The following is a 12283-nucleotide window of genomic DNA, read 5'->3' as shown; positions in this document are numbered from 1 at the left end:
CTGCTGACTGCTCTGTGCTCAGTAGATAAGTTTGGAGGGTTAGCTGTGAGACCGGCCTTACTCAAAGATTCTGTCGTTATAGTAATTGTATCTATTAGTGGAAGTCGGCATGAGACGGGTTGAATGGATAATTGACTCGCAACTGATTTTTACATATTAAAATGAAGCACAATGCTGTGAAAGCTGTCAGTCCATTCAATGCCATGTGTGTGTATTTTACACTGTACGTTTATGAGGATTAATCCTTGTTCTGACAATTCAATGTCTTTTATTTTTAAGGGTAATTCTGCAATTTTGATAATAACACTTGTCTGTGTATGACTGATGAATGGTATTGACATGCACATCTATTATAGTTGTGTAGTTTTACCTGCACATCTCTTCCTGCAGCTACTCTTCTGGCCAGCAAGTCATTGTAGTATTACATGTTCGCCATTCAGATGAAGTCCACCTGCACATGACGCACTTATGGAGAAAGGTCATGAGCTTGGGAGCCTAATAGTGCATATGGACAAGGGTTTTCTTCATGAGACAATCCATGTAATCTGTGATGAATCTGCCACCTCTCAACGTGGTCTTAGGGAACATACCGAACAGTCTCTTGTTAGTGTATCTTGATTTATTGTTATGCCTTTTTACCTTTGGTGGTGTTTTTTTTTTTTTGTGTTACTAGGTTATCTTTTCCTTCCCAAGAATTCTAAATATGTCCTTGTTTCAGTTGCCACCTGATTGTCCACTCAATGCTGACATCTCTGCCATCCCACACATGGCTTGCTGTACTCTGGAAAGCCTTTACCTTTTGATGGGTCGTGAACTGGAAGACTTGGAGGAAGTGCCTGCTGGCAATGTCTTGGGTATGTCTTGAGTTCATTTGGTCTTTCTTCTTGCAACTCCGGCATGAATTACAATGAAATACTTCACTTCAATGAAAATCATTTCTCCTAAACAAAAATTCATGGTTATATGTATAGTGTCACACATAATCTTAAAGAGGACCTTTCACCATCTGGGGCACATGCGGTTTTATATACCGCTAGAAAGCCGACAGTGCGCTGAATTCAGTGCACTATCGGGTTTCACGTTCTGTGCCCCCAGCTGAACAGCAATTGGTGCCAGTATTGTAGCTCTTCAGTGTCAGAAGGGCGTTTCTGACAGTCAGTCAGGAACGCCCTTCCTCACAGCAGTGCCTATTGCATTGTACTGTGACAGCGGTGAGGAACTGACAGTCAGAAACACCCTTCTGACAGTGAAGAGCTATGGTACCACCACCGATAGCTCTTCACCGGCTTTCTAGTGTTATATAAAACCGCATGTGCCCCAGGTGGTGAAAGGTCCTCTTTAAACATTAGGTAGTCAAGCACTAGTATTATTATTATTATTATTATTATTATTATTATTATCATCCTATATCTGCTCTTGTTTTATATCCTCCAAATACAAAATGGAAAAAAAAACTATACTACTACAGGAAATATTTGTATAGTAACCTTTGTGCTTTTGGTAGCAGAGAATGGTTCTTGATTCACCCATTTACCAAAGTAATATCCACATGGACATGTGGCAGTGGGTAGAAATGTGGTTAAGTCCAATTGGAAGTTGTATAGTTGAATGCTTTATACTTATTGTGGCCCAGAATTGATCGACTTTTAGAAAACATTACTTAGATCATACACCAGAGATTTAGGAACATTGCCTTGGTCCAGGCGTACCAACATAATTCGTCAATGGGTCTAGAAAAGTCTAGTGATAGGCATATTGCAATATCACTATAGGATTAGACAAAATGGCTGCTTCTTCCTAAGTACAATGCCACACCAGCCTCTAGTATTCGCTGCTCAGCTTATACTGGTTCAAACAGGGCTGAGTTGCAATACCACACACAACCTGTCACCCCTTGTGGTGTTGTTTTTAATGGATATCAGCCATGTTATTCTAATCTTGTACAAGCCTTTTCATACTCTGTGAATTGAATGCACAAATTTTTTTGGTTTATTGAAAACTGGAAGAACTTCAGCAGGTCTTATATACTGTACACATTGTTCTTACAGTTAGTATTATTACACCGCCTGCTTCCATAGTACGTTTACTTGCTGCTAGAACGGTATTCGATATGTTGTGGCATTTCTGTAAACATTCAATCAGTGATAAAATAGGCTAAAAATAGGATGTGTGTGCCGCCATCTGGTCATGTGAAATATAGTGGAAATTAAGTTTCCAAAACTGTGTCATGGAAAGTTAGAATTTCTTCCAGATGTGCGAGGTTCTTCTTTGTTTTTTTCGCCTTTAGTTGAAGTCTGTTTCCAGAATGTGAGGAGACCTCTATGTGGTAACTTGATATGTTCAATCAGTTAAGAACTAACCATGAATAGTTATTACAGCTGAGGGAGACTCATTATTTAATGCTTGTATATTAGACCCCAAAAATCTGTTCTTGATTTAAAAAAAAAAAAAATTACCTTTGTTGAACTGATGTTTACTTGTTAGGGCATTGCACATGATCCACTTCCTAATATATTTCTATTACCCAGACTATCCCTTGTAATAAAGAGGGCCTTTCACCACCTCCACCAACTCCAACTCTTTTGCATACTCCAATAGGTGCTACACCACTGTTTCCAGTGAAGTTGGAATTTTTTCTCTATCCCCACCATTCATGAGCAACCAGTATAGTTCATTTCAATACACAATATGCTAATTAGGCTCTCTAATGTCATGTGGGTGGTCCCAGTCTAGAGCAGACTGTGTTGGCTTGCCGATCTGACGGCCACATTAGCATATTGCATGCTGAAAGTAACAGAAGTGATTGTTTGGGTGCATTATGTAAAGAGTTGCAGGTGGTGAAAGGTTTTCATTAAATGAATCATTTCTAGAAGCATGCTAACTAAAAGCATCAGGAGAGACATCTTCTCTGTCTCATGACTATGAGGAACTCATAGGGCCATTGCCAGGGAGCGCAACTGCAGACCATTTTATTTACCTCGCTATATAACGTATTCAGAGTCCTCTATTTAGTGTATAGCCTTACATCTTATATCCATAGCCCAGCAGAATCAGCTGTAACACCAAGTTCAGGCATGGCAAATTTATTCCCATAAAATTCAACAAAATCTAATAATATGCTTATGAATGTTGTTCTTAAAACCCCATTCTCAGGGCAGAAATAAATTTGTGTAGATTTTGCAGTTTTCAAATGGGCTTCGGCCTGCAAATGTGGAAATTTGATGCAAAATCTGCATTTAGCATGCAACTTTAGCAGAAAAATTTTCATCATTTTATCCATTAAAATTGTATAGAGCAGAAGGTAACACTGACTTGTTATCTTTCTACTATCATGTATTCTGTAGCCTTCTCTATTCTTCATTGACTGATCTGTTTAGCCATTGAAGTCTATGGTTCAAGGTTGCAGAGAAGGGAAGGAAATCATTACTGAATGTACATTATATTAGATAAATCGCCAGGGGTGGGGGAGGGGATAAATCTGCTTTCTTTTATTCATTTTATCGTATAGATAACTATTTCACAATCTGGGGAATACTGTTGTGATAATAGAATATGGTTTAATAAGATGTCTCACCTTTTTTCTTGGATAGTAACTTTCTGTTACTCATACAGATATGAATGAGAGCAGTACAAATGCTTCTTCTTTCATTCATCCCCCTCTTCAATGCTGTTACTGGTGACTGCCTCGCCAAGTGGGGTAGAGGTTGGCACACCCCCATTCTGGAGATAGAGCCCAACTCTAGAACTCCCACCTATCATGACATATCATAATATGCTATAAATATTTATTATAGGGAATGAAGATAACCCTTAGGCTACACAGATGCTGTATAACATTATTGTAAGGATGGCTGTGTTATTGTACCTTACATATGTGTTATAATATTATAAGATTTGTTCTAGGCTCAGGCCCCACGTTACGGAAACGCCGTTTTTTTATGTTGTGTTTTTTTGAGCCAAAGCCGCAAAGGGAATGGGAAATACACAGGCAGCTCTTATATTTCTCCCTTCTGCTCTTCCACTCTTGACTTCACCTCAAAAAAACGCAGCAAAATCTGCAACAAAAAAAGCTACGTTTCTGCAATGTGGGCTCTTAGCCCTAATGATTATTTTCACAATATAATACTCTACAAAGTGTTTGCAGCCTTCAGTCAAATATCCCAGTTTTAGTTGTTTCGTAGAAAGTTCATTGAGAACCACTATTTTTTCCATGCGTCTTTTTACTGAACAACTACTGTAATTTGCTATTATTAATGTTGGATACATCTCTGGGAATTTGTCACCAGAACCTAGAAATCTCAATCCAGCTTCTGTTTCCAGATATCCCTTTCTTTGTGAATATGCAAATCAGCTTTTTTTGGGGGGTACTGCCATAGCTGTAAAGATAATTAATATTCTGGGTTCTGGGGTCAGACATCCTTTAAAAGCTGGCTGACAACTCGTATGTGTGATGTGTTGTATTTTGTGTTGTGTTGTCACCTTTTAAAAGGATTAGATTAAGATTCAAAAATTGCTGAATATTAATATGACTTAACACAACTCTTCGAAACCCTCAATGAGACAAAGTGACATGCTGCTAACAGTCAACCAATTGCGCTGTGGGGGACCATCTGAAAAAGACTTATCTGGATGAGACAGCCTCTTCAAGCTTTAGATAAGATAAGATAATCCTTTAATAGTCCCACAGTGGGGAAATTTCAGTATGTTACAGCAGCATAGTAATACAGATACAGGGTAATAAAAACAGTAATATATTACAGAAGTAGACACAAATATACTGAGAAAAAGAAGATAGGAGTCTGTAGCAACTAAATAAGAGAAAAAAAAGGAAGACTTCAGGGCTACTTAGTTTTCTGTGCGGAGTGATCTTCGCTTGGTCTGATTTACTTATGTAGCCTGAACGCAGTTGGGTGGAAGGACTTGCGATAGCGCTCCTTCTCACACTTGGGGTGAAGCATTCGGCCACTGACAGTATTGCCCAGTGCTGTCACAGTCTCATACATGGGGTGGGATTTATTCTCCCGCATGGAGGTCACCACAGACAGTATCCTTCTGTCACGCACTACCTGTACTGGGTCCAGGGGGCTCCCCAGGACAGAGCTGGCCCTTCTTATCAGCCTGTCAAGTCTGTTTCTGTCCCTGTCCCTTTCTATACATACAACACGTTTTAGTTCAATTAGAAATAAACTCTGTCAAACTTTACAATAAGCCCACATATTCAAAATGGACTAATCTACCGAGAATTTGTTTAGTGTATGTGATGGGTCTCTCCCTTTCCCTATGGCTTATGAACAGGTTTTCTGTAAGACTCTCTGGAGGACCACTGGCACTATTGGACCTTTCATGATCAGGTTGTTCTAGAGGGACCTTCTTGGGATCAGTCTCTGATCGTTTCTTACAAGTTGTGCCCCTATAAACCCAACAGTAGTTTATATAAGCTTCATTTTTAATTATTCCCACACCAAAACCTGTTTGGTGTAAAAAACTTCAATTACCCAGTTTCCATGTAAACAGACAATTGTGTTAATTCTGAATTCTTTGGCGCAGTCAACCTCACAAACCAGCACTTAGAAGAGACAAAGTGACTGTGACATGTTAAGTCAATATTCCATCTCTGAGGACCGTGTCTGAGCAAAGCCTACACTACCACCACCTCTCATTCATTTAATAGCAAGTATTCTCCACTGGGAAAATAACAGCACACACAAAGGAGGCAAACACTACCGCCGTGATTGTGAGGCATTTGTCATGGCGGTTAGCGGTGATTTCTGTTTCAAGGTAATTTGTTTTAGAACTTCAAAGGAAGCCTAAGTGTCTCTCCTCAGACTCATGGAGACATTTCTTGCAGATTATGCAGCAAATTGGGGAAGCTGCTCTGCAGATTAGTAGTATTGCCCTTTGCTATTAAATGCTTGCTATATGGAATGAGCGTTTAATCTTGGATGACTGTATTTGCAAGCTTTAACCGTAGAGCTGCTGGAAGAGATGTAGTTCAAGGCGGTAACACGTGAAGCTTGCCCCTGATGCGTAGGATAGATGTAATGAAAATCCTTTATAGTTTTTTTCCCTCTCATCTAATTTGGGCTGTTCTGTAGATGGCTACTAACAAGGCAGAATGTGCTGCGGCCTAATAATCCTTCACGTCATCTTTGGTCTTTAGCAGCCTGTAACCATCAAAGAGCAGTTTTGATGTAAAAACTGGTAAAATGAGAGATGGGAGCATTAGCGTGTGGTCAGTGGGAGCAGAAATCCCACAGAACATCCTGCATTCAGTCATTTTAGTTCTGGAACATACAACATTGATTTTTTTTTTAAATTTTTTTTAGTGGGAAGGAACTTGGTGCATACTATGTAGTCTTTAATGAACCATTACAGTTCTTTTTTGTAGATGTAAATGTTTAGTGGTAGAAATATATAGTGACCTAAGAAAACATATGAAATGAATGTAGACTGTCCTATTCCTATGCCCTATTAGAGCATACTGGCATTATAGAGGGGGGCCCCAGCCTATAAGACATGAAAAAGAGATGATCTGTATACATGACTCTTGCTCTTGCCTACTTAAGCTTCCCTTTATTTACGTTGGCAGCCATTTGTCCGACCCGCCACCATGTAATACTACTTTTCTCCTGTAATGATTGCGGCAGGAGTCATTTCTTGCTGGCCCTGGTTTTCCCTTGATAAAATCATCAGTCTGCCATGGCTACATCAGTCTGGTCATAGATAGTTTGCTGTCCACATGAAGCAGCAGGTTACATGCTCGACTACCTCTCCAGTTAATCTCTTCCTAGGTGCAATGTTACAGATGGGGGTCCTAGAGGTATGATCTAGCAGTAATAATGTAACAAGTGTATACAGTAGGTGATAATGGCTGCTGGTCAGAATACTCCTTTATACATGCAGACATGGTAGAATTTGGGGAGGCCACAGGTTATGTTATGGTTATGAGACATAGTAGTAGTTGAGCTTTAGTCTCTCTTTTTGTTTTGTTCCCCTTCAACAAAAATAATGTATGTTTTGTTGTCCTGTTGTTCAAAAGGTTCTCCGGGCTAAAATTATTAATGACCTGTCCTAAGTATAGGTCAGTCAATATTAGGTTGGTGGGGTCTGACACCCAACAACCCCATTGATCATCTGTTCTCAGCAGTTGATCCTCAGAGTAAGGAACAGTAAGCAGGCAGCTTTGTTCTCTGTGTAGTGACTTAACCAAGTCACCGCACTTAAGCTCTCATTTAGTTGAATGAAATATGATCCACAATACCCTGGTCTTGTCCACTACACAAAGAACAGAGCTGTCTGCTTCCTGCTCCAACTTCTTCCTGTATTAACTTCTGAGAACATATAATTCATGGGGGTGCTGGGTGTCAGCGTCTCACTGTCCTGACATTAATGAACTATTCATCAATAATTTCAGCCTAGAAAAACTTTTTTTTTTTTAAGCTCGCTTTATTGAGAATTGTTTAACATGTTCTACCATACAAATAAGTAGTACAAAAGAAATAGAATAAGTACTAGAAAACCTCTTTACCACCAAAAGAGCCAACTACTCTTAAGGCTGGTCTTACACGACCATATTGAATGTACAGTCCGCAAGTTGCTGAACAGCAACACTAGCTGCTGATCGGTAACATAGGCTCCGCAGATGTCCGTGTCCTGCCACACTCGCCCATAGAGTTCTATGGGCGAGTCCATGCAGTGCCGTAATTCACGGCCATTATGGACATGTTGTATAAATTGCGGACCACGGTTGCGGCCCGGCCACACCACAGATAAAATATCCAGTGGTGTAAGAGGCCACATTGAATATAATTAGAGATGAGCGAACACTGTTCGGATCAGCCGATCCGAACAGCACACTCCCATAGAAATGAATGGAAGCACCTGTGACGCCGGCCGGCCGCCGGCAAAATCAGCGTCACAGGTGCTTCCAATCATTTCTATGGGAGCGTGCTGTTCGGATCGGCTGATCCGAACAGTGTTCGCTCATCTCTAAATATAATGTGTCCGCAAATGGTCCACAATTGAAAACTCTCAATTGCCGACCATTTTCGGACTTACATTACGGCCGTGTAAGACCAGCCTAAGAGTGGACACCATCTCTTTGGTGGGCCCAGTACCGGAAGAAGAACCCGCTGTATTCTACAATTGTTTCGCATTGTGTTTTTGGGATTCCATTCGCTCCATTGTTTCAGATGAACGCAAGTAAACTATTGAATATTTAAACCATGTGCAAAAAGTATATATAGCATTAAACAACACTAACCCTGCCAATTTATTTGGAGAAAGGTTACTGCTGATTCATGTGATCTGAAGAAGAAAACATTTGTTCTGAGTTAGTTTTTCATCATGTGCTCACAGACCTAAATCATTTTCATCTTTCCTCCTTTTCGTGCGTCTCCTCATCATATTCTAATTGTTACCAGTGCTGTGAATAAAGTACTAAATTACCTGCTTCATCTCCATCTGACATAGTGTCACTCTTCCCACTGTGATTCTGAAAGGGGATTTTATGGAATTTGGAGCAATGAAAAGTCTTCAATTAGATTCAGGATGTTTTTTAAGTGTTCTGTCTGGTGTGTCATTTCATTACAAAAAAAAAAAGAAAATAAGAAAAGAAGTTTGAATGCTTTTGACTTTTGCCTATTTTGCTGACATCATTATTTTAGAATTATAATATTAATTGGACCTGTTCACACATTTCTGGACAGAAGGACACGTTTTCTAATACCCTACTGCTGTACTTGAGTGACTATAAATGTGTTTACAATTACACAATGTTATGCTTTTTTTGTTGCATTTGTTATACTGCATGTTTTACACAAATACAGGATTGAATTTATTTATTTTAATTATATACCCTGTTTCCCCGAAAATAAGTCACCCCTCAAAAGTAAGACATAGCAGAGGTTTTGTTGAATTGCCTAATATAAGGCACCCCCCCCCAAAGTAAGACATCCCCCAATAATATGGTAATAATCTTTCTGCGCAAAGATTGTAAGAAGAAAAGCATTGCAGGCGGATGAACAACCTGTGCGCGATGGTCTGTGTGCACTGCTATGCTGGCTGCTAACAACGCTGCGATACGTTGTATACACTGTTCCTGCTGCAATAGGATGAGCTGGGAGATGCCCGCTGTGCATACACTAAACATCGTATGCAGCGGGAAGTCCACTCTCCCAGCTCATCCCACAGCAGCAGGAACAGTGGACACAAAGTACGGTATCACAGCAGAAGCAGCCGCCGGCTTTCCTGTGCAAACAGAGCACCATACACAGCGTTCAGCCGGCTGCAATGTTTTTCTTCATACACTCTTTGCGCAGCAAGCACATAAGACATCCCCTGAAAATAAGACATAGCATGTCTTTAGGACCAAAATTTTATATAAAACACTGTCTTATTTTTGGGGAAACACGGTAGTGGTGACATATTCTGCAGCAGTGGAAACACTGCAAGAAAAATTGAGTTTTACAGTCAGAGCAAAGTGGATGGGATTCTAGTAGAGATGAGCGAGTACTATTCGAAATGGCTGTTTCGAATAGCACGCACCCATAGGAATGAATGGAAGCGGCCAGCACGCAGACTTTGCCAGCCGCTTAACCCCCTGCGTGCCAGCTGCATCCATTCATTCCTATGGGTGCGTGCTATTCAAAACGGCCATTTCGAATTGTACTCGCTCATGTCTAGATTCTAGTAATTCCCATTCCCAGTTTGTGGTAAAAACCATGCTGCGGTTTTGAAAATCGGAGCATGTCAATTATACCTACGGAAACACTGGCGGTTTCCCCATAGGTATAATTGACACAAAAAGTCCGCAGAAGAAACCTCTGTACACATTTTGTCTAAAGCACCGTGGGAAGAACCGCGATGTGTTGCCTCTGCATTTTTTTCCTGCAGCGCTTTTTTGCTGCTGGAGGCCACGTGAGGCCTTGGCTTTAGGCTAAAGCCCCACATTGCAGAAATGCAGCTTTTTTTTGTTGCAGATTTCAGCCAATGTCAGGAGTGGATTGAGCAGAAGGTAGAAGTATAAAGACTTCCTATATATTTCCCATTCCTTATGTAGCCAATCTTGGCTTTGACTCAAAAAAACACAACAAAATCTGCAACAAACAAAGCTGCATTTTCGCAACATGGGCCCGTAACCTTAGTATAAGGACACCTGCTGCAGATTCTCTGCACCTGGAAATCTACAACAGAAAAAAATGCCCCAAGGGTTGTGTTTTCTGCTGCAGATTTTGGTCAGTTTTTTCTGCAGATTAGTTCCAGCAGTGATTGTAATACATTGCATTTTTTCCGCAGAAGCAAATTGCAAAATTTCTGCTCTGCGTTTCCCTAGCATTAAGGTTCCTTTACACTGGTAGGTTTTCTGCTGGTACTGACCGGTCATCTATGACATAAAGAATCAAATTGTTCATTTGTTTATCTCTATTTTTCTGTATATCTATAAGTAACCAACCGTCATTACTTAGATTGATCCAGGGTTTTATACTGGCTTCCAGATTTGGAGTCGGGAAGGAATTTTTTCCCCTGAAATAGGGCAATTGGCACGAGCCTCATGGGGTTTTTTGCCTTCCCTTGGATCAACACTGTAGGGGATTGTAGGGTTATAGGTTGGACTTGATGGACTCATGTCTTTATCCAACCTCATCTACTGTGTAACTATGTATGTAACTATGTTCACATGCAGTTTCCTTAGGCCTCGTGCACATGAATGTATTTTTGTCCACAATTGCGGATAAAACTACAGACCAATATATTTCAATGGGCCCATACACACAGCTGTAGTTTTTTGCACCGTGTTTGGACCAAATTCAAGAGCCACAAATTCTGGGGCAGGTCCTATACCTGTCCATAGTTGCGGCTCTGTAAATTTATTTGAATGTATGGCGCAGTGAAAACCACGGATACCAGTCCGTGTGTCATTCATGCAGTTTTCACTGTTTTACAGACTGCACATGGTGGTGTGCATGAAGCCTTATTGTCAGCAGCAAATCCCTTCTTCTACATGGTGATATCCTGTTTGCAAACTATGATTTCTGTTCCTGCAGAAAGTTGTGGTTAGCCGGCATATGAGCATTTACTGATCACAGGTATATGTAAGTGCGCCAGTGTCCATGGACAAACTTTTGTTCACTCATCGTTGGCCCATTTAGAATAGGCAAGTATGTCATAAATTCTTGTTAGATGTGGGACCTTTGTCTGGGACTTGGGCTTATTTTCAGAACAGGGTCCATTGTTTTCTCTACAGTCTGATGAGACAACCACCTTATTCATGGTGTAGCTTGGAGACTTGACTATGGCTCTTTCCATTTACCTCTCTGGGACTTACGGAACCAGCTGAGCAAGTGTGAATGTCACCTCTTACATGACCTCCTCTCAATTTCTCCTTCACCAGAATACTATGGTGCCTCACCAACACAGAACATAGATATACCTTACATGTTTAGGGTCAGAATACCCCTTTATTATCCTCATTGTAGTCACAAGTTTCTGATTCTCCTGGGTCTACTTTAACACACTTAAGTCACCGCAGGATTCAATTGTGCCGGCTGTAAAACAGGCATTAAAATCTGTCCTTGAAACTGACCTTGGCGTCTCTTGCTATTCTGAGGGCTGACAGCTTCATGTAAGCAGTTACGGATTCAAGGAACTTTTAGGCATCTGTTATTACTTGTACTCGCCTTACCATATTTTTCTGTAGCTATTGAGCTGCTACTTGTTGGAGGGTTAGTAAATGGCTGTATTTGTTGTCTTTGTTTTCTCATTTGTTTATGGGCATTTGCTGCTTTTAGCGGGGGAATTTATTAAGATTGGAGTTTCATACACCACTAAAGACACCTGAATTATCACCAGGCTCTCACCTATTAGTAATTCTGCCCCACTTATGTGTACCAGAAATGGAATCTTATGCCCGTCAGAAACTGGTGTAGGTTTCTTATATACCTTACACTGGTTTTACTGGCATGAGTTACGGTAAATTTGTTGGACTGAGGCATTCCAGGCCTGTCTTGGTCTCCATCCATTTTTGCATTAAAAAGAAAAAAGGGGTGCATCTTCAGCACAAAAAAATGGTTTAGTGCGTACAAGAAATAGTAAATTCCCCCCAGTGTGCGTTCTATCACTTATAAGGGAACAAGATTTATAGAGCCCACATTACCAGGAGTTTATAAGGAAACGCAGGTTCTACTTCTAGAAATGTCTTCTTATTGGTAATGATGAAATAATCATTCCATGTTCGTCAATTTCTATCATAAGGCAGAGCAGTCTTTATGTGCTAAGTATATGA

At 40.5% G+C, this 12283-nt stretch overlaps 1 protein-coding gene across 1 annotated transcript in view; it reads left to right on the top strand.

Annotated features, from left to right (window-relative positions):
• EFL1 (elongation factor like GTPase 1) overlaps window positions 1-12283 on the top strand; it is a 199058-nt gene that overhangs the window by 67410 nt on the left and 119365 nt on the right. The window contains exon 15 of the mRNA XM_075273426.1: window positions 719-854. Within this exon, the coding sequence (XP_075129527.1) occupies window positions 719-854 (136 nt within the window). The remainder of the gene's footprint in view (window positions 1-718; window positions 855-12283) is intronic.

Source organism: Leptodactylus fuscus, chromosome 5, assembly GCF_031893055.1.
Source record: "Leptodactylus fuscus isolate aLepFus1 chromosome 5, aLepFus1.hap2, whole genome shotgun sequence".
Taxonomy (NCBI): domain Eukaryota; kingdom Metazoa; phylum Chordata; class Amphibia; order Anura; family Leptodactylidae; genus Leptodactylus; species Leptodactylus fuscus.
This window is presented reverse-complemented; position numbering and strand designations above follow the sequence as displayed.